Below are 22,784 nucleotides of genomic sequence, written 5' to 3'. Positions count from 1 at the left end.
TGAAGTGCATATGGAGCGCAGAGAGGGAGAGTGAAGGAGAAAGAAATGCACTGTGTGCAATTAGAACAAATTTGCTGTTATTGTGTGTCATGTTTAAACTGATTCTTATTACGTTCCACAAGTGTTTTGACAAAGTCGACTCAGAGTTAGTGAGGCCACCAAGATGATATCAATACACACACCTTTCACCTCAGATACACTGTGACAACAACAAGTCTGAATTAAAATAGATCATGGTATTCTCTGTGGTGACATAAAGCATGAGCAAAGGAGGAACCAGTTTGAATGTCACGATGTCCTCCCAGTATGCTGCTGATTAAACACAGGTATCATTTGAGTAGAGACATTTCATCACTACTTGGCACTGGGTTATTTTGGACGATACCTGAAAGGTATTGAATACTGGACGCATCTTGTCTGAAACATTAAAGCTACAACCCAAGCCTCCTCACACCGGCCTGCTGATGCACTCTGCAGAGGAGAGTGATATCAGCGAGACAGGGAGCAGACTCAGGGAGACACACAGTGAATGAACCTGGACAGGGTGTCCTCAGTGGGACGGTATCAGGATTAGATAGATGTGGAAGTGGACAGGCCCCTAATGTCAACAGTGCAGAGGATACTGGGGACCGCTATGAGGATGTGACATGAAGAACTGGATGGACTTTGGGAGGTAAACTGCGTGTGGATGAACAGGCTGGTCTTGCAATTTTTTTGTCGGTTTTCCTACAAAAAGCAATGCACTCAAATTCGTATTCAACGTATTTTTAAAGGCTGCAGTTACATAAACAATGTGCTGATAGCAGTAAACAAGGAAGCACACCCAACAAAAAAAAAACAAAACAGACTTTCGCTCCGGATTTTCCCCTGGCGTCACCTGTTTGGATCCATGTTCAGCAAACTGAGTCATTTTAAGGTACGTCCTTACTGTGTGTCTTTTCCTGACCCTAACCTCTGTAACTTTTATTGCCTAAACCTAAACTCGTTAACTTTACGTTAAGGACGTAGCGTCATTCGTAGGATATCATATGAACCGATCTATGAGGGGATGTTAGGATACACAAGTTGAGACACTAAAACACATACAAACCAACACATGCACACTTAGGCTGCTTTCACACCTGCCCTGTTTGGTTTGGTTCGGTTCAGTTGAACTCAAGTTCGTTTGCCCCCTCAGTGTGGTTCGTTTGTGCAGGTGTGAACACAGCAATCACACTCAGGTGTGCACCAAAACAACCGGACTGAGACCTTCTTGAAGAGGTGATGTTAGTCCGGTCACAAACGAACTCTGGTGTGGTTGGTTTGTGGTGAGAACGTGTTCCGACCTGGATGTGAACCAACTGCAGTCACATGACACATTGTTTGGGTTAAACATGAGCATGTTACAGTCCTGGAGGATTATTAATGTGCACCTCCTCCTGTACTGCCTTAATATGCACATTCAGCACATCCAATGCATCAAAACATTGTTTTCTAGTTGGAGCCGCGCCTCGTTTTCAAACTGTATGGTTTGACTAAAATGAACAATGACAGCAATATAGTCCACGATGAGCAGCGCTAAAATCAACCTGCGTAGTTGTCCCTCCATTGTGACATTAGAAAGTGTCACATTTATCTTGCAAGTGTACTCTTCTTCAACGTTTGCTTTACTTCCTGGATTTTTCCCACATGGAAATTCTGACCAATCAAGAGCAGCTTTCTCACACAAGGCATTTGATCTGGTCCGCTTGTAAATGCTGCTGTGAGAACACAAACCAACTCTAGGCAATTATACAACTTTGGGACAACATGAGTCCCTGATTCAGACCTCCTTCATTGTCAAGAAAACAACAACTTTTCCCTCACAGACCTGCTGACATGTAGTTAATGTCTAAAGGAAGGTGAACAACTTTGAACACACTGATAAATGATGACTGATTTTTCGTGTGTGTGTGGGGGGGTGGGGGTGGGGGGGCGGGGGGGGGCACACGCAAGATGATGTCAGTCCTGCACACTGTGCCAAAATACATCTCGGTCATATCCATCAATTGTTCTTTCTCTGCTATCTGCACACACACACACACACACACACACACACACACACACGCGCACACACGCTGCTCCGCTGTATCAAAACTCCACGTTACCAGATCAGCCCTTCGGCTGGTAGCGAGGAGCTGATTCAGCATTACATCACCCTTTCCTCATGCAGGCCCTGCAGCCAAAGACACACAATCAGCCACACACACACACACACACACACACACACACACACTCACGCATTCAAGAGCAGAGCCAATTAGCAGGGTCGTTAGAGAACATCCATCACGCTGGGCCATTTTTTCTCAGAGCTGAAGTTTGGAAAGACAACATCATTAGCTCCGGCCAGCAGCACAGAAACATGTAATCTGTGAGCTGCTCTGAAAACACAGGAGGAGATTTGTCAAAGCTGCCGACTTCAAACAGGCCTCAAACGCTGCAGAGCCTCTACTGACCCCCTTTACACTCTCAGACCCTGTCTGACAACACACCTTTTACAGCTGGCATATTCAGTCTGATTTAATGGAGACATATGGTGACCTGCGCTGATATGAGTTTATTATTTTCATTATTGTTCATTATTTTAAACCCTAATATTTATAATACAATTTATATGTGTGGTGATTATATTAAAGGGAAATTTCGGTTTATTTCAACCTGTCTCCTATCGTCCTAACTTTGTTTCAAGTGACTAGTGACATAAAAATAATAGTTAACATGTTAGCCGTTAGCCTAGATACAGCTGGGGCGCATAGTAGCGTCAGACCTGTTAAAACGTAAGTGAACGGGCAACCTTCAAGTGCAAAGTTAGTCCACTAAACAAGCTTTTTTTCCACAAAGACCGCCTCATATCGTTAGGATAAATGTCAGAGAACATATAGAAAACGACATGTAAACGTGTTGTCTTACCTTACCGGTGTGCTGCCATGTTTGTTTACCATTTAGCTCTGCTTTCCAAAGCGCGGCCGAAATATATCTGGCGAGCTCTAGATAAAGCCCAGCTGGATACTACTCCAGGTGGAGGTGTCTCGTCCTCGGTCACATCCAGACCTTGAAAATAAGGCTGCAACCGGTCCCATTCCTTGCAACAGAGGCATTCCTCTTCTGTGGGCACTGGGGCACAGCATTCACAGGTACACCACCAATCTCCAGAGCTACGCAGCCTTGCAGCAGCCATTCCTCCTCTCTCATCCTCTACCTGTTGCGCCTCTCTCTCTCTCCTCCTCCATTCTTCAATTTCACGAAGCTCTTCGTCAGTGTATTCTGGCTCAGATAAATAAGGGCGGCCATCAAACTCTGCAAAATCAAAATCCTCCTCCACAAAGTCGAAGTCTGGCAAAAAGTCAGCCATTATTCTATAAATCTTTCATAAAATAAATGAATGAACTTTTCAGGCTACTGTCCGGTTCTGCCTTCCTGCTGTTGCTGCTTGTTCTCGCGAGATTTCACGCACGGTATGAGATCGCTGCTTGTTCTCGCAAGATTTCGGCCGCGCTTTGGAAAGCACAGCTAGATGGTAAACAAACATGGCAGCACACTGGTAAGGTAAGACAACACGTTTACATGTCGTTTTCTATATGTTCTCTGACATTTATCCTAACGATATGAGGCGGTCTTTGTGGAAAAAAAGCTTGTTTAGTGGACTAACTTTGCACTTGAAGGTTGCCCGTTCACTTACGTTTTAACAAGTCTGACACTACTATGCGCCCGGCTGTATCTAGGCTAACGGCTAACATGCTAACTATTATTTTTATGTCACTAGTCACTTGAAACAAATTTAGGACGATAGGAGACAGGTTGAAATAAACCGAAATTTCCCTTTAACTTCTATTGTATAGCACAGAATTGTTTGATTTTATGATCTATGGACACATCGCTGCTTGTGTTTTTTTTAACTGTGTCTTGTAAGGTGTCCTTGAGTGCTTTCAAAGGTGCCTATAAATAAAATGCATTATTATTATTATTATTATTATTTATTTTTAAAGCTGCAACAAGGCTGATGTTTTGTATTTTCAAAATAAATGAAATGAGAACATGATGAATTGTTGCATGTAATGGGAACGGTGTGTATTCTGAAATAAAGTGCAACACAGATCTCTCAGGTGAAAGTCAGTGTGTGTTGGACCCATCCACCACCCTCCCGCCCCAGTCAGACTTTTGCCGCCTTAACTTTCGTCCTTGTCCCGTCACGTTTCCCCCTGATGCCTCTGGGCACCATAAAACGATAACGGCAACCGGCCACGTATCACGCTTACAGTAAAGGACACCTTGTTTGTTGGTTTCTGATGCTGCAAGTCACTGCTGAAGAGACGGATTTCGACGACTTTGGACCAGTTGGTCCAGGAGCTTCTCCTCCATCATGGATGTTTCCAGGCATATTTTAGGATGACTCAGGGGCAGTTTGACAACCTGCTGTCTAGAATCAGGCCGTATAGCTCTGGGTATCCAGCAACAGTTGCCACCAGTTTCTCCTCCATTGTTTACCAACTGTAAACTTGTTGTCATGACGACCACAGAAGGCCCACCTCTGAAATCATCCGATTGGACAATGGGAAAAAAGTGAGGATGACGTGGTTGCAGTTTTTTCAGCTAGAGGAGTTCAGAGAGACAAACGCAAGGCGTGACGCAAAAAGCTTCGTTCTCATTAACAACAATTACAAAAAGCCGCCTCCAGCTGCCGAAACACTTTCTCTGTGATCGAGGCCTTAGACTGCTGTATGCACACACATGTTCCAACACACCACACTTCAGACTCTGACAGTTATAGCATATGACTTTGCAGGCTGTTGTCATGAGCCTGTAAATCCAGCTGAACCCCACACTCACCCAGACGAGGTGATAAGTAACGCTTATCAGTTGCATCTCTGTGAGGAGTAATGTGCTCCAGTGACTCATGGTGGGATCTGCAAACACTGGATGCTGGAATACGTCTGGATCAACCTCTCACTGACCCTCAATCCTCTGCAGGCTGCTGCTGCTCTCTGATTTATACCTCAGCTTAATGGGGAAGAGGAGAGAAGAGGAGAGGAGAGAGGCCGGTTGTATTATAGTAACAATATATCGTAAGATATAGATAAGAAAACGGTGCTCACAATAGATCAGAAATGTGCAACAACATTTTTTGCCGAGAGTGTGTCGTATTAAGTATCTGTGAGATCCCAGAGCCCTATGGTGGAAAGTTTCTCCTCCTCTGTGCTGCTGCATCACGTCTGCAGCTGTCTGTACCAAAGAGTAGCGTGAAAGTAAAGAGCGCTCACTCTGCAGCAAAATCTGGGGACCAAATAGTCCTCAGAAGTCACTGCACAGCACTGACTAGCATAAAAGAAAAATGCTCGACTTAGGGCTGTCTGAGTTGATGGAAGCGTCTCTGACTGACAATTCGAGTCTCCGCCTTTCAAGGGGCAACCCTGGACAACAGTGACAATGTCAGCAGATTCAGCTACGGCTGTCAAAGATGTTTATGAAACATCATCATTCATCCAAATGAATGAATGAAAAAATATTGCAAAGAGAAACCACAGTAACGAGAGTGGGGTGTGAAGACATGAAACAAGATGAACCGGAAAAAAACAGACAAACAAGAGGAGGAGGAGGGAGTCAAACATGTCAGTGGCACAAATCACTGTGATTCTGTGTCAAGTCAATGAGTGGTGTCATTTCTAATTAACCAAAACAAGAGCTGCAAAAGAAAACTCCATCACACACACACACACACACACACACACACACAGTCAGCGTCTGTCTGTCCCATCTTCCAGCGTACAAATGAGGTCATTCAGGATGAGTTTTATCAGGGCCCCAGAGAGCCAATAAATCAGGAGTGTGTTGTCTTTTCACCGTGTGTGCATGTGTGAGTGTGAAACAGAGACACACTGAGAGAGAACATAATGATTATATGTCCCTTCGTGCTGTTTAACAGTCTGGGAATCTGTCTTACTGACCTTTCCCGTGTTACACTGTTGGGCCACTGCTCTGACCGTCACACACACACACGCTTCACACACATCTGGCCTCCTCATTACAAATGAGAGCTGATCCTGGTGTTAGCAGGACTTACAGTGTGGTTAGAACATGCTCCATCACCACAGAGTCTTTTTTCTTTCCTGAACCTTCTACCCTTCAGTTATTTAAATCACCCCTCCATACGGGTCCATCCTGAATCCACCTACTCATAAAATCAGCGATGGATTTCACTTGGACGTCTGCTTCTAAATTATAGTGTTCAGCATGTGGAGAGATGCCGTTTGGAACAGAGAACTCCATCTTTCAACCTCGTCTTTTTTGGGGGGGAGATCAGCCTTCCTGCTGACGAGGCTCGGTGTTAGGGAGGTTTCCATACAAGTCCTGGAAAATGTATACTGTAGATATCTTTATGTCAGAGCTCAACTGTTCATTGATAGACAGAGGATGAACCCTCAGATTAGTAATGAGGAAAAAGGGTCTATATATGAAGAGGGCTAAGATATGGTTGATGTTTCTCAGCTGGACAAGAGACAGATTTGATTTGGTATTACTGAGCTGGAAGAGCTGCTAGTTATGGAAGCATTAAGAGAAGCGTCAAGAATTATTGGGATTGTCATTCTGTAATGGATTAACATCGTCAGGGTTCACACACATTTTTGTGGTAAAACTTTCAAAACTTTTCAAGAGCCCATTATAAAATTTTCATTTTAGAAAAGCATGCACTTCACTGTGTCTGCTGCACTTCTTGCCCGCCTGGTTACAGTACTTTTCTACACACACACATGCAGGAGAGTCTCACTTCCCATAACAAACACCACCACACTACGTCACATATACACGTAACGTCTAAAAGCAGAAGGCTTGGCCGCTATAAGTCATGGAGAATTAGAACTGTGCAAGTTTTCCATTTGTATCAAGCATCAGATAAGTTGAGTTAATTTGTCTTACTTGACATTGCATGTCCTTCGAAGCAGCTACAATGTCGATGCTAAAACAATATATCAGTTGAGGCATATTAGAGCTACGTGATGTCGACCTACAGAAAATAAATTTGCCATTATGTTACATCACCTGGAAGATGACCGTAACAATTAATTTCATTATCCATCCATCCATTTTCATCCGCTTATCCAGGGCCAGGTCGTGGGGGCAGCAGGCCGAGCAAAGCACCCCAGACATCCCTCTCCCCAGCATCACTTTCCAGCTCCTCCTCCTCCTCCTATAATCCCTCCAGTGTGTTCTGGGTCTGCCCCGGGGCCTCCTGCCAGTGGGACGTGCCCAGAACACCTCTAACAGGAGGCGCCCAGGAGGATCCTGATCAGATGTTGAACCACCTCAACTGACCCCTTTCAACACGAAGGAGCAGAGGCTCTACTCCGATCTCCTCAACTGAGTAGGCTTGCATCTCTGGTCTGGCAGTGAATTTGCGATTTATCTCGCCCAAACGATGGAAGGACCAATGAACGCCGGGGGTGGAGGCGGGTCTAGCGATTAGCCAATCAGCGCCACGCTGATGTCAAGCTGTGCGCCGGTGGGTAACTGCTAAGGATAGCGCATTAACGATGCTATCGAGGTATTTTGCCATTACTCGCGTTAATGGAGGACCAAATTTAGGAAGCTGCTAAACTGGATTTAATGGCGATGCAGCTGGGTGTGCACAACGACGGAGACATTTTAAACGGGCAATGCTCGCTTGTTTTCGGCACCCCCGAGGCATGGATACTAATGACGTCAGATTCTGGGTGAGTCGTTGATCTCTACTGATTGGTTAGGGAAAAATCAAATTCCCTCCCCCTTGTAAATCACCTTCAATGGAGGCGATGTCAGACTGAAGGTTCTGGGAGCTTCAGTCTGACACTCAGGCTAGGGTGGGACATAGATGGACCAATAAATCGAAAGCTTCATCTCCTGGCTCAGCTCTCTCTTCACCACGACAGTTCTCTTGAGTGCTATTAAAAACAACCTACTTTCATTTACAATAAAATGATAAAAATGAACTTCTCAGAAAAGTCTTTGGCAATAAAAGGTTTGTCTGTCTCTGTGTGTCAGCCCTGTGATAGTCTGGTGACCTGTCCAGGGTGAACCCTGCCTCTCACCCAGTGTCAGCTGGGATAGGCTCCAGCCCCCCTGTGACCCCCAACAGGATAAGCGGAAATGGAAAATGAATGAATTAAAGACATGTTATGGGATAAACGTGGCCTTTATCAGGATCAGTTATAAGATCATGGACAGATTTTACGATCAGCAGATGGATTTATTGGTTTAGCTGTTGCTAAAATTACACATCTGCTTTCATTAAATCCTGTGGGTGTTTTGTTTTCTTTTACACCACAAACAAACTGCGCCAGAGTTCATTTGGAAACAAACCGAGACCCACCTTTTCCAGCGGTCTTGGTTCAGTTACACCAGGGTTTGATTGACAGCTTTCACACCAGCCCAAACAAACTGTACTGACTGCACAAACAGACCTGAGTATGTTTCAACCAAACAGGTCAGATGTGAAGGCACACTCGTAGTTGATGTATTTTTTGACTTTGATGAATGCACACGTAAACATGAGTGCATGCAAATGTTATTCATTTCCACTTGACATCAGAAAGATCTGGTGCCTGAGAGTAAGAGCTACGTTTACAGCCAGCTGGAATAAGAGGCAGAGTTCAAATGACCACCAACAGGACCCTCCTGTTACTCCGTTGCCATCAACAACATCAACAAACACAACACTTTAACATGCAAAGCGTGGTAGCCATGGATCCTCTTCATCCCTCTGTGGACGCCAGCTTCTTCAAACTCTGAGACCCTGAGAGTGTTTACGCTTTGTGCCCTCTGAGTGTGTGTGTGTGTGTGAATGTGCTAGCACTGACTCAAACCTGCAACTGGAAGCAGCCATTTCGAAGGTACAGAACACAATGAGGACATTTAAAACTCCACTGAGAAGCGTATACAGGGGGCAGTTAGACACTGGCACACACTCCGGTCTCAGAGGGTCACTATCAATTACAGTTATTCCCCTTCAGTCTCCATGTAAACACAAACAGAGGGAAAAATAAAAGTTAAAAATACTCAGAGGGTCATTCATCTTAATACGCAGCAAAACAATTCCCTCTCAATCACATCCCACATCCCATTTTGTTGCCCTGTGCTTATCTGTTCAGCGTCACCACATAAATGGAATTGCTCTGTGCTTGTGAGAGCGCAACACAAACACACACGCACACACACACACACACACACAATCTTTTTTGGCAACAGTTTCCCAAAAACACAACCAAGAAATTCCCCTGTGAACTGATCCGGCTTTTTTCTTCTAACATTTTCATGGCGCTCGCTGCATAGCTATGCAATGACACATCATTGTTTTACGATCTGACTTAAATGTTGGTTTGCAGCACGCCACATAAATCATATTTCACTCTCCTTGTCTCTGTTATGCAACTATGGTGTTTCAGCATGAAAACCCTGAGCACCCGTAGCTGCTGGCTGATAGCAGTCCGCCTTCAGCCAGGCCAGAAACTGCATGTATGAGCTCATCGCCTCCGAGCTGCTGCATGTATTTTTATTTTCTTTATTACTTGATGCAACCTGACCTCACAAGAGAAACTGGCAGGGCAGAGAGCTGAATGTATACGGCATGAGTCAAGGTCTGTCAGTGGGAACAGTGATGGCAATTAGCCGCTTTGCTTTTCCAAACACCCTTTGTGTTGGAAATCAGGCTGGTGTTATTCCAGATCTGCCACAACGGCTCAGGAGAGAAGAGCCAGACGGTCGGCATCATTAAGGCTGTTTATTATTCAGAGGTCACAGGAGTGCGGCTCTGAGAGCTCCGAGCTGAAGCTGAGAGACAGAAACTGGAACGAACAGCGAGGAAGAAAGAAAAGTGGGGTTCTTGTGGTGAGGAGGAAGAGGAGAGCCGAAGCCACACACAGATTAAAGCTCAAACAAAAAGAACATCACACGCACTCTCAAAACACACTTTCAACACAACTTTCCACTCGCTCGACATGGATCTTCATTATGCGTGCAGTAGTTAAGTGTGTGGTTGGCGGTTTGGTCACAGGGTCCTCCGAGGTACACAGACGGGACCTTCCCCGCTCTTGACATGAAATTTCCACTGCGTTTAAGTTACCAGTTTATTGCTGAGACACGGTGGGATCACAGGGTCAGTCTGCAAACCTTAGACACACACTGTGACAGAGCCACCTTTAATAAACCTGTCATATCAACTGACTGACACGCAGACAAGTACGGATAAACATGTGGTCATGAGCACGCTCAAACACTCGAGGGAGAAGAGGAACCTTAAGTGGGGTTTTTTCTCCAGCTGGCAAAGTGCGTTCCTCTTTCTCCACTGTAGTTACGGCCTCATGTATCATCATTCACCAAGATGAAGTTCACTTCTTAGAAATGAAATCATCTGAGCATTTGACTGACAGGAAGGCAACAAGCAGGTGGTGGATGAGCTGTTTATCCAAAAATATCGAAAATAAAAAAATAAACAAATGAATTTATTCTTTTTTTTTGTTTTGTTCTGTAACCACTTATCCTGTTCACCCTGAACAGGTCACCAGACTATCACAGGGCTGACACATAGAGACAGACAACCATTCACACTCACATTCACACCTACGGACAATTTAGAGTTATCAATTAACCTGCATGTCTTTGGACTGTGGGAGGAAGCTGGAGCACCTGGAGGAAACCCACGCTGACACAGGGAGAACATGCAAACTCTTCACAGAAGGGCTTGGTTAGGTTCTTGCCCCCCACCCTTGGTTCAAACCTGGAACCTTGGGTTTGAACCAGGAACCCTCTTGCTGTGAGGCGACAATGCTAACCACTGCACCACTGTGCTTAACACATACCTATAAAAGAGGATGGTCCGTCTAAATTAGAACAGAAACACTATTTTTGGTCATTAGAGCCTTGTAATCAAGGATTTATTGGCAGTTTTGAAGGTTCGGAAACATCATATTTTTCAGGTTTTTGTTGCATGATTGCATGTTTTTTAAATAACCACAGTTGCAGCATCTGCAGTGATGCGGGCACTGCGCCGGATCGTTGTGGTGAAGAGGGAGCTGAGCCAGAAGGCAAAGCTTTCTATTTACTGGTCCATCTACGTCCCAACCCTCACCTATGGTCATGAGCTCTGGGTAGTGACTGAAAGAATGAGATCGCAGACGCAAGCAGCAGGAATGAGTTTCCTCTGTGGGGTGTCTGGGCTCAGCCTTAGAGATAGGGGGAGGAGCTCAGACATCCGGAGGGAGCTCAGAGTAGCTGCTTCTTCATGTCGAAAGGGGTCAGTTGAGGTGGTTCGGGCATCTGATCAGGATCCTCCCAGGCGCCTCTTGTTAGAGGTGTTCTGGGCACGTCCCACTGGTAGGAGGCCCCGGGGCAGACCCAGAACATACTGGAGGGATTATATATCTCATCTGGCCTGGGAACACCTTGGGGTCCTCCAGGAGGAGCTGGAAAGTGTTGCTGGGGAGAGGGACGTCTGGGGTGCTTTGCTCGGCCTGCTGCCCCCGTGACCCGGCCCCAGATAAGCGGATGAAAATGGATGGATTGACAAGAGTTCAGTCTATGAGAACATATAATACATGTCCATGATACTTGATGGATCAAGGAGAGACAAAACTCTTGCACACTTACTCCACGCCACAGAAGCATGCAGGCATTACTTCTATTGCACGCTGTTTTTTGATAACCTTGCACCTATGTTATGTGTGTTTAGGTATTCTCCCTCAACAAAATTTTCTATAGACATTCATAGTTTCCAGAGAATGGAGCGTTATGACCTTGGTGATCCTTTGAGTTTCCATCTAGCGCTATCATCAGGCTGACTCCATGAGGGATTTATCTCGCTGCTGCTCAGACGCCACTTGCTTGCAAATATCCCTCGAGAGTCATCATCAGACCTCGTCTGTTAATCTGTGCACCGCCAATCTTTAATTAACAATCATTTGTATTCCATTCACCTTGTCTCTCCTGATTGAAATTGTTCTTTATTGACCCAGAACACTCAGACATGTCCTTACATTGTGGGTTACCTGTAACAGTACACCTGGAGAAACAAGATCTGCAGTCAGACACCATGAAGGATACAGGTAGAGCCACATTAAATCACCCACAGTCTCCTGCAGCATGCTCAGCTAATTGTTCTCTGTACAGTAACAACATCCAGGGATCGGAGTGTGTGTGGATAAACTTTATCGACAGAGAAATCAGCCAACCTGGAGCACCGGCCCCGGCTTGCCTCCTGTCTTACAAACAGGATTATCGTCTCAAGATCTGTGGCTGGATGAGGTCACTGTAATTATCCAGAACTGAGGAAACATTTAGTGTCCCAACTGTCATGTTCATCCGTTTCTCAGGAATTATCATTGTGGTTTGTTGCGGACCCGAAACGACGTAGCATGTTCTGTATCTTTGTAATGGAGTGAGTTTTTCCCAGCAGAGTCGTAACTATAAACCTCTGTTTAAATGTCACAACCAAACAGGCCCCACAGAGACATTGTGCTCTTTGAGGACTGATGCCAGCGTAGTTGTTTTTTCCACTGGAGCTGCACCGGCCAAGATCTCTGCCTGTTTTCATTATTTCTCTTTCTGGTTTTCATGCCAAATATAGTACTCAGTATTCCCACAGTATTTTAGTATTATTAGCATGGGAAAACCTCTGAAGCATCGTATACACCAGAGGAAGTTACGTCCATGATCTGTTTGGAGTAATTCAGTGTTCTGATGTATTCTTTTTAAATAGCATTATGTGTATTATTTAAATGTGTTACTCCGTGCTGTGTTTGGTCAGGACACGTTTGGGATAAATAATACTTTAGGTCAAAAGCTGCATAGTCATTTTCTCAGGAGTGGTGTGTCATGTTTAGGAGTTGCACAGTGCAACATGTACAGTGAGAAAAGAAGGATCTGACTGTTCAACCATCAAATCAAACTGTATGATGCTAATTTAAGACATTAGTACAGATACTATATAAAAAATGACACCAGCATCAAGGTGACTAGAAGTCTTTCTCTGCCTCTGTTTTGCATTTTACATCAGTTACAATCAGTGCTTCTTAAAGTCAAGAAAGGATCCTTAAACTGCTGAATTTCAAAGAGGCGACATCAACGAATCCCTCCGAAAGTCTGTTCCAGAGTCAAGGATCCTTCAAATTCTGCCGAAGACCGAGTCCTTCCTTCAGAGAATCTTCAAGGATGCATGTGTGTATCCTCAGCGCACCATTCTTTGCACACGATTTGCCAGAATTTAAGGCTGGGCCTCTTCAATGGCACACACCTGGGCACTTGGAAGGACTCGTCCCATCAAGGAAGCACCCTTGACTTTAAAGGAAATGGCCACGTTAGAATGAAAATACAGACAGTACTTACTGACCCTCATGCCGACAAGAAGTCCATTGTAGTTTTTTAATCCACAAAACTCGTTCGGGGTATCGGAGGATAACAGCTAGCCGGATTTTTTCCATACAACTGAAGTGCATGGAACCCACATTTTGAAAATGTAATAAACCTCCGCTAATGCATTTCAAAAACATCAGAACGGCTCGTCCATTGTAATCCAAGTGCCCTGAAGCCATGGCATGCAAAATTGACTTGAAAAGACGTAATTTACTAAACTTTTATAGCATCATTTCTCACCGTGGTCAGTTAGGTGTGCTGTGTTTACATGGCAACTTGCTAGCACCACCACTAGCCATCAGCTAGTCTTGCACTGGCTGTATTTTCATTCTAAAGTGGCCATTTCCTTTAAGAATCACTAAGCATCTTGAAAACAGGTTGAGGGGAAACAGGAAGTGCCTGCAGTTTATTTAGTCCGTGTGAAAAATGGCGATGGCCGAAATGCTGAACTTGAGGCTTCAAGAACTTTAGGTAACTATGAATGTACTTTATGTAAGTACCGAATGTAACTACGTTAAGTGTGATCCAGGGTTCCTGCACATTTTCATGGACAAAATTTCAAAACTTTTTTCCAGGACTTTTCAAGGACCCGTAATGAAATTTTCATTTCAGAAAAGCATGCACTTCACTGTGTCTGCTGTACTTGCCGGCCTGATTATGGTACTTTTCTACGCACACACATGCAGGAGAGTCTCACTTCCCATAACAAACACCACCACACTACGTCACATATACACGTAACGTCTAAAGGCCCTGACACACCAAGCTGACGGTTGGCCGTAGGTCAAAGTCGGGCCGTCGGTGAGCGTCTATCGCCCTAGTTTTTGTGGTGTGTCTCGCACCGCAGGCACTTTGCCGTAAGTGGCTTTTCGGCCGATTTAGCATGTTGAATTGCCGATGGAGCTTGTCGGTGAGAGAGATCACTCTGATTGGCTGTTTATGTTTTATTTCCTCGCCCCTGTAGCGAGTGAATCTGCCTGTAGTGAAACCGGGGCTAACCGGTGCTTCCTCCTCAGGCTCCACTTCACTCAGCTGCCCCACAGACCCGCTGCTTCTTCCCACTTTAACCTGAATAACAAACCGGAGCTAGCTGGGAGCGGTTAGCAGAGCGTTAGCCGCAGCATGACCGGAGGGAAGCACAGCCAGTTAGCCTCCGCTAGTCTCTGAGCTAGCCCCGGCTCTCTGTTTGGATCCAACTGGAGCACCGAGCCCTGGTTTGTTATTCAGGTTAAAGTGGGAAGAAGCAGCGGGTTTATCGGGCAGCTGAGTGAAGTGGAGCCTGAGGAGGAAACACCAGGACCGTCTGGATGTAATAGTCCGTGGAGGTGCTGCGGTGCTCGGCTGCACAGATAGGAAACCCCTCGGCTGACAGGATGTACCACTCTCTCACTCCGCTCTCTCTCACGCAGGCGCAGAACGTACGTGCCACTTGGCCGTCGGATGTAGTCCGTGTAGTGTGTTCAAATGCAACTGACACAGGGCGACGTGAGGCGACATAGACGATGCAACAGTTGGCTTTCATCACCGCTAGTTCTTTGATGTTGGTTTGGTGTGTCCGCACCTAGAGCAGAAGGCTTGGCCGGTATAAGTCATGGAAAATGAGAACTGTGCAAGTTTTCCATTTGTATCAAGCATCAAATAAGTTGAGTTAATTTGCCTTAGTACTTGACATTGCACGTTTTGATGTGACTTTTGTGCATCACTGTGTCGATGCTGAAATTATGTATTGTGCAGCCCTAAGCTGACGCATATCAGAGCTATGTGACGTCAACGGCTAACTGACAGAAAATAAATTTGTCATGATGTTACATTACGTGGAAGGTTATCTCTGGAAGATAACTGTGACAAATAATTTCAAAGTCTTCCAAAACTTTTAATGATTTTTACTGATTTCATGACTTTTCCAGGCCTGGAAAATGAGATTGTGAAATTTCATGACTTTCCAGGTTTTCCTGGACCGTGGGAATCCTGTATATATGTTTATGTGACTTGAGTCTCAGAAGTAATTGACGAAACCATGATCTTTTCCTAAACCTAACCAGACTTTGACCATTTTACAACACTAAACACGTGTTTGAAACTGTGACTGTTCCTAACAGACCTTGCACTGGCATTATTGTTGTGTTGTCAGCATGTTATTGAAACACATTTTGTTCCCACCTCCACGTAATGCTTTGGCAAAAGTTCACGTCCATTTCATGTTTTTTTGTGAGACTGTGTTGGTTTGTCTTGTCTGAACACTTGTGATCAAACCTGGGCCACACACACTCACACTCACCCCTGAGGGCACGGGGCGCTGGCACTATCACAATCACACATCTGGTCTGAGTCTAAGTAAAGCTCTGATTATCCCTGTAAATGGACTCAGACCTGACTGACCAGTTTAGTCGTCCTTTCTGTGGACTCCATCTTAAACTTCCCCCTTCATCAATCCACTTCAAAGCTGACGGCTGACATATACGAGCAGTGAGGCTCAGTGTGTTTTACAAGCATGTTTTTTGTGAGTGTGTGTTTCTAATGAGAGAGCATGTAATAAGAAAGCAGAGGATTTCTAGAGGTCAGCTCGAAGTTTTACAAGAAGCTTTGATTTTACTTGTGTGTATCAGGTCTCCAGGAGCTGTGCCAGGCTTTGAAGCTAGTTTTCGAAGTGGCTAAACAGTGGTACTGGAATATCTGGGGTCCATCACGTGATGTTCCAAAAATACTTTTTCCCATAGACTTAGAATGGGAAAGAGATGTCTGCAAATCAGTGGATACATTTTTTGAACATCACAACCACTGCGTAATGACTTGTTCCTCTATCAGGACTTAATACATTCGGTCCGATAACATTTCTAAAGTCTAAAAGATGAGTTTACGAGACTACGATATTACGACATCCAAAATGTAAGACATGATCTGGTCTCATAATGCACAGCCTTAATCTCATCTAATGAGCTGTTGAAATGTTACATACTCTATAAACTATCTGTAGGTGGACTATCCAAATAAAATGTTAACAGAAGATCTTCTCTCGAGGGACTAATGTGATGTGTTTATCAGGCAACTCTGTCTGACTTATAGTGAAGTGATGAAGGAACATTTATGATCACGATTAAATACATGTTTAGTCAAGGAACAGACAATCTGACACAAGGATTTAACCTTCATTTCCTCAGCTGTTTAATTATATAAACTTTTTAAATATCAATCCAAATCTTTACATGCAGTACCTGGTGTGCAGGGGGGAGGTTATTAACCGTGTTATTACCTTGTTCAGCAATAAAATCTCACACTGCAGGTACTGTACATTTCATCACAGATGCATTGTTGAATTTTCTTGTAAACAAACAAAAGTTCTGATTACACTCAGGGTTCCCACGGTCACGGAAAACTTTGAAAAGTTATGGACGTTTACAATGTCATTTTTTCCAGGTCTGGAAAACCTGAATCTGAAAAAGGGATAACCTTCCACATAATGTGACATAACAGCAAATTTATTTTCTGTAAGTTAACCGCTGACATAACGTAGCTCTGATATGTGTCAGCTTAGGGCTGCACGATATATATCGTTTCAGCATCGACACTGTGATGCACAAAAGTCGCATCAAAGGACGTTCAATGTCAAGTAAGGCAAATTATTAACTTATTTGATGCTTGAGTTCAGTTCTCTTTTTCCATGACTTATAGTGGCCAAGCCTTCTGCTTTTAGACGTTATGTGTATATGTGACGTAGTGTGGTGGTGTTTGTTATGGGAAGAGAGACTCTCCTGCATGTGTGTGTGTGTGTGAAGTAAAGTACCGTAACCAGTGAAGTGCATGATAATCCGAAATTAAATTTTATTATTGGTCCTTGAAAAGTCACGGAGAAGTTTTGAAATTTTGTCTATGAACATGTGTGGGAACCCTGTACATTCAGTGTTTCTCACCAGACTGCCTTGTGAGTGTCGCTGAGGTCTGACAAGTGTGTTAAATGCATTAACTTCCTCATATAAACATTTGCAAAGTTGATTTTATTTCAAATCATGTGTCGTTTACATCCATGTTGGTTGATTGCCGTGCTTCTTTGCACTCTCCCACCGTCTGTAGATCGCTGGAAAAGTGTGAAACCCACAGCAAGGATTTGAGCCATCTGCCTCTTGCACTTGCATGTGTGTTACCATGGTGCTACTAGGAGTCAAAAAGTCGTTCGTCCAGGAGGCCAATCACTTACTTCAGTATCAAGTTTTTAGCGTCAGCAAAATCAAAGTAAAATTAATACCACACACACACACACACACACACACACAAAGAAACAAAATCAGTTTCACAGAAACCCAAATTCACCTTTAAACAAACAAAATTCAAACGTCTGAGACATTCTGAAACAAAAATGTTTGAGGGAGGAGGACCGTCTGCCTTCACTGGTGTTCCTCCTCTTAATCTGCTCAGTCCTCCATGGCTGCTCAGTACGGCTTCTTCTACTCAGAAAACACACACACACACACACACGCGCACACACACACACACACACAGAAATGAAGCACTGTTTTGCATCAGTGGCAGTGGTTTAAACACAACATGTTTGTTTTCATATCATCTCACCTGCAGTGATTTTTTTCTTGCTGTGGAGAAAAGGAATGATAATTAGTTTTTCACGTGTCAACACAAATGATACAAACACAGTGGTTAATAATGAGACATTCGTTCATTGTTCTGTCTGTATGAGGGTCTCCTCACTCACCTGAGTCCAGGTAACGCAGCAGCACATACAGGACGACAGCCAGTGCGACCATAAGGAGGCCAACAGTGAAGTAAAACATCCAGCTGGTCGGCTCTGAGCAGAGAAAACAAACATGACATCAGGTGTCAGATATGTTCCTCTGCTGCCACAGTGTGGTAGCTCACAGTACTGCAGCAGCACAGTGAGTGCGACTGTACCCTCCACTCACCTTCAACAGTCAGGATGAAGCTCTTCCTGATGGGCACCCTCAGAGACCGATGTGAGACGCTGCATGTGAACTGTTTCCCTGAGTCCCTGAGTGACGCCTGGAGGTAGAAGAACGCCGTCAGTGAGTACGTCTTGTCCTGGTTGTGTTTGTGGCTGGACAGCAGAACGTTCTCAAGCACCCTGGGAAGAGGAGCGCCCACCCTCTGGCCTGACACTGCCGGGTCCTGCACGTACCAAATGATCTCCACGTCCAGAGGGAAGTAACTGTCCGCATCACAAGTGACCTTCTGCTCCCCGCCTTCCTGCAGGGAGAGTGTGGGTCCGATGTTGAGGGAGACTCGAGGAGGCTCTGAGGAGAGGGGAGGATTGACGTTAGTGAATGAATGATGAAATTATTATTAAAGCAATTCCAGCAAGACATTTCTGTAATGAGTTTGAGCCCAGCTGCTAACATGTGCAAGATCCATTATCTTTATAACAAACAATTTGAAGACTTCACCTCGGGTGTTTTTTACCTTTTTCTGACAGTGTAGATAGATAGATAGATAGATAGATAGATAGATAGATAGATAAATAGATAGATAGATCCTAAAACATCCCTCTTGCCTGGCTGCTACTAGCATCCTCTCTATAACTCTTCCTCACCTTCAATATTCAGATTTATATCCAGGCTGACGGAGAGTGGCATCACTGAAATCGAACAAATGTAAGTTCCTTCACTGCTCATCTTGGTGAACGGGAGGGTGTAGGTAACATCGCCTCCTCCTAGGCTCCTCAGCCCCACCCCCGTCCCCTGGGTCTGTCCTAAGCGGCTGTTGTGACTGAAGAGTCTGGTTCTTTCTCCACGATGCTGCATGTGCCACTCCACCGTGACGTTTGGTCCTTTGTGGTCGACGGCAAACTGACAGTGGAGCTTCTGCTGGGAGCCCAGGCCCGCTTTCACTGATGGAGTCAGTGTTTTAATGACCATGGCAACTATGGAAACAGATGTGACGAGACAGAGATACGTTTAGTGCATCATTACTATGATGATCAGCCTGGTCTCAGTTTATCTTCAAGCCTTACAAAATAAAGTCATGGCAAAATTTTGGCTACTTAACTTGCAATATTTTTTATCCCAAAACGATTCAAATAAAAGACGCTGTGCTGAATGTTACCTGTTGTGGTGAGTATCTCTCTGTCCTCTATGGCAGGCCAGCTGCGGTAGTCCTGCTGTCCTGGGGGAGCCTGGTTGGATGGGTGTCTGAGGAAGCTGGTGACTGTGAACAGGTCCTTGGAGTGTCTGAGGGTGCAGGTGAACCAGCGGTTATACTCCTGGGCCTCCTGGATTGGCCAGCGGACATAGATGCCCTCTGTACTGTACCTACGCACCTCACACTCCAACTGATCTGCATCCAGTCCATCTGAATACCGCCGCAGGTCCAATTTTGATCCTGGAACAGAAGAGAACACGTTAGGATACAACAGGTTTCAGTCTGTTAGTTCTATAAACAACAGGTCTCACCAGTGATCAGGAAAGTGATGGCATTTGGATTAACTGGAGCGTCTCCTTTCTGACCAAACTGCAGCATGGCCTCTCGGTGGATGTGCTGAGTCTCAGTGTGACCCTCTTTATTCACAAACACGTGTTCATCAGTGAACTGACAGGGCAGCCATGACACCTGGTGGACACACCGCACACCTGAGAGACACAAAAAGTCAGTACAGTCAGCCAACATATAATATGATGTAATGTAGTGTAGTGTAGTATAGTACAGTACACTACCCCTCATCAAGGTGGTATATTGACATTGATCAAAGTTAAAATCACAGTACCCAAACAAATATTGAAAAATTTAAAATTAAACTGTTAAAAGCTAATTTACCTATAGACAATTGCAGGTTCACGTGTTATCAGATATATTAAAGAAAGTAATATCAGCTTGTGTGTGTTAGTAGAAAAGTGCTAAAATCAATAAATACTTACATACATATTAAAATAAGTGCTATTAGAGATTCATAAGTAAAAGATTTTAAGAGAAACACCCAGACAGGGATTAGTAGCCTTGTACATGATAATGTTTTTCGTCTTTATATCTGAGATTTGTTAGCATGTGAATGGCAACTGTCAATTCAACAGTAGTATTGTATAGTGTGGTGTGGCCTGGCGTAATATGGTGTTAGTATAGTATAACACAGTACACTACAGCACAGTACAGTGCAGTGTAGTATAGTATACTTATAGTATAGTATAGTATAGTATAGAATGGCATAGTAGTGTTAATATAATACAGCATAGTGCAGTGTAGTGTAGTATCGTATGGTATAACACAGAACAGTGCAGGATCGTATAGTATAGTATAGTATATAATGGCATAGTATTATAGTATAGTATAGAATAGTACAGTATAGTATAGTTTAGTATAGAATAGTATAGTATAGTATAGAATGGCATAGTAGTGTTAATATAGTACAGCATAGTGCAGTGTAGTGTAGTATCGTATGGTATAACACAGAACGGTGCAGGATTGTATAGTATAGTATAGAATGGCATAGTATTATAGTATAGTATAGAATAGTACAGTATAGTATAGTTTAGTATAGAATAGTATAGTATAGTATAGTATAGAATGGCATAGTAGTGTTAATATAGTACAGCATAGTGCAGTGTAGTGTAGTATCGTATGGTATAACACAGAACGGTGCAGGATTGTATAGTATAGTATAGAATGGCATAGTATTATAGTATAGTATAGAATAGTACAGTATAGTATAGTTTAGTATAGAATAGTATAGTATAGTATAGTATAGAATGGCATAGTAGTGTTAATATAGTACAGCATAGTGTAGTGTAGTGTAGTATCGTATGGTATAACACAGAACGGTGCAGGATTGTATAGTATAGTATATAATGGCATAGTATTATAGTATAGTATCGTATAGAATAGTATAGTATAGAATGGCATAGTATTATAGTATACTATACTATAGTATAGTATTATAGTATAGTTTAGTATAGTATAGAATAGTATAGTTTAGTATAGTATAGAATAGTATACTATAGTATAGAATAGTATACTATAGTATAGAATAGTATAGTATAGTATAGAATAGTATAGTATAGTTTAGTTTAGTATAGTATAGTATAGAATGGCATAGTAGTGTTAATATAATACAGCATAGTGCAGTGTAGTGTAGTATCGTATGGTGTAACACAGAACGGTGCAGGATTGTATAGTATAGTATATAATGGCATAGTATTATAGTATAGTATACTATAGTACAGTACAGTATTAGCATAGTATAGCATAAAACAGAACAGTGTAGTATTGTATAATAGAGTGCAGAATGGCGTAGTCGTGTTGGTAAGTATAACATAGAAAGAGTGTCATATAGTATGGTACAATATAGTACAGCATAGTATAGTTCCACACAAAACAGGGGGGTGTTGTATTGTTTAGAATGGCATAGTATAATATTAGTATAGTATAGCACAGTAAAATGTGGTATAATATAGTATGGTGTAGCTCAGCACAGTATATTGCAGTGTAGTATAGTACAGTATACTGTTAGTATAGTTTAACACAAAACAGTGTAGTATAGTATAGTACAATGGAGTACAGCATAATATAGTGCAGTAAAGTATAGTACAGTATAACAAAGAACAGCAGAGTGCTGTACAATATAGAATGGCATAATATCAGTATAGTATAGCACAGTACAATAATGTAGTTAGTAAAGTGTAGTACAGCATAGTACAGTGTAGTTCAATATAGTATTAGCAGTGTAGACATTATTGTTAGGGTTGTAAATGAGCGCCAGCCAAATGCTGGTACAGTATGCAAATAATATTCTGTTGAGAGGCCGGTAAATTCTGGAACTTACCGGTCACAGTGGCGGGTGGATAAATAAGGTGATTTCCAACCCTGGTATGGTGTTGGTATAGCATAGCATAGCACAGTAAAGTACAATGATGCACTATAGCATTATACTATCATGGTACAGTACAGTACAGTACAGTACAGTAGAGTACAGTAGAGTACAGTAGTAAAGTATAGTAATGCAATAGTTCAGTACCATACAGTTACAGCTTAGTACAGTTCAGTTCAGTGTTGTGAAGTACAGTATCTACAGCAGTCATTTCATTCATGTCCTTTGGGCTATTCGCCCCTAAAACGTCACAATCTGTAACAAAGCTGAAGACGATAACTTACCCAAACAAAGATACAAGAAGCCGAGTATCTTTAAGATCAGACTCATGATTATACATTGGTAGAAATCGCTCCTTGTTGCTCCAGCACCACACCGAGCCGTTGGAGGAGGGATACTTTCACTTTCACTTCACCGGAAAAAAAAACTCACTTCGCCTGCCTCTCGCATCACGTGGTAGGTAGATGAAATATCACTGACAAAACATTTTAAAATAACTACAATATATGATGTGAAACTGTAATATTTTAAATGACACAGTATGAGTGTGTCATACATATTGTTCATCACTCAT

At 43.3% G+C, this 22,784-nt stretch overlaps 1 protein-coding gene across 1 annotated transcript; it reads right to left on the bottom strand.

The window, feature by feature from the left end:
• Positions 1 to 16,530: 16,530 nt before the first annotated feature.
• On the bottom strand, positions 16,531 to 22,629 carry LOC117259405 (tapasin). The gene is made up of 8 exons (XM_033630721.2): positions 22,495 to 22,629; positions 19,806 to 19,982; positions 19,459 to 19,734; positions 18,947 to 19,276; positions 18,303 to 18,650; positions 18,095 to 18,187; positions 17,956 to 17,975; positions 16,531 to 17,831 (listed from the first exon to the last, which is right to left on the bottom strand). The coding sequence occupies exons 1-8, from the start codon at positions 22,538 to 22,540 to the stop codon at positions 17,817 to 17,819; spliced, it is 1,305 nt and encodes a 434-aa protein (XP_033486612.1). The 5' UTR covers positions 22,541 to 22,629; the 3' UTR covers positions 16,531 to 17,816.
• Between the last annotated feature and the right edge of the window lie 155 nt (positions 22,630 to 22,784).

This window comes from Epinephelus lanceolatus, chromosome 4 (assembly GCF_041903045.1).
Source record: "Epinephelus lanceolatus isolate andai-2023 chromosome 4, ASM4190304v1, whole genome shotgun sequence".
NCBI classification, from domain to species: Eukaryota; Metazoa; Chordata; class Actinopteri; order Perciformes; family Serranidae; genus Epinephelus; species Epinephelus lanceolatus.
This window is presented reverse-complemented; position numbering and strand designations above follow the sequence as displayed.

Excerpts from the sequence above, each read along its gene's own strand:
- LOC117259405 (XM_033630721.2), bottom strand. The coding sequence starts at position 22,540 with ATGAGTCTGATCTTAAAGATACTCGGCTTCTTGTATCTTTGTTTGG. Across the intron at positions 19,735-19,805 it reads CATCACTTTCCTGATCACTG|GATCAAAATTGGACCTGCGG; the intron begins GTGAGACCTGTT and ends CTTCTGTTCCAG. Across the intron at positions 18,651-18,946 it reads TATAAATCTGAATATTGAAG|AGCCTCCTCGAGTCTCCCTC; the intron begins GTGAGGAAGAGT and ends CCCTCTCCTCAG.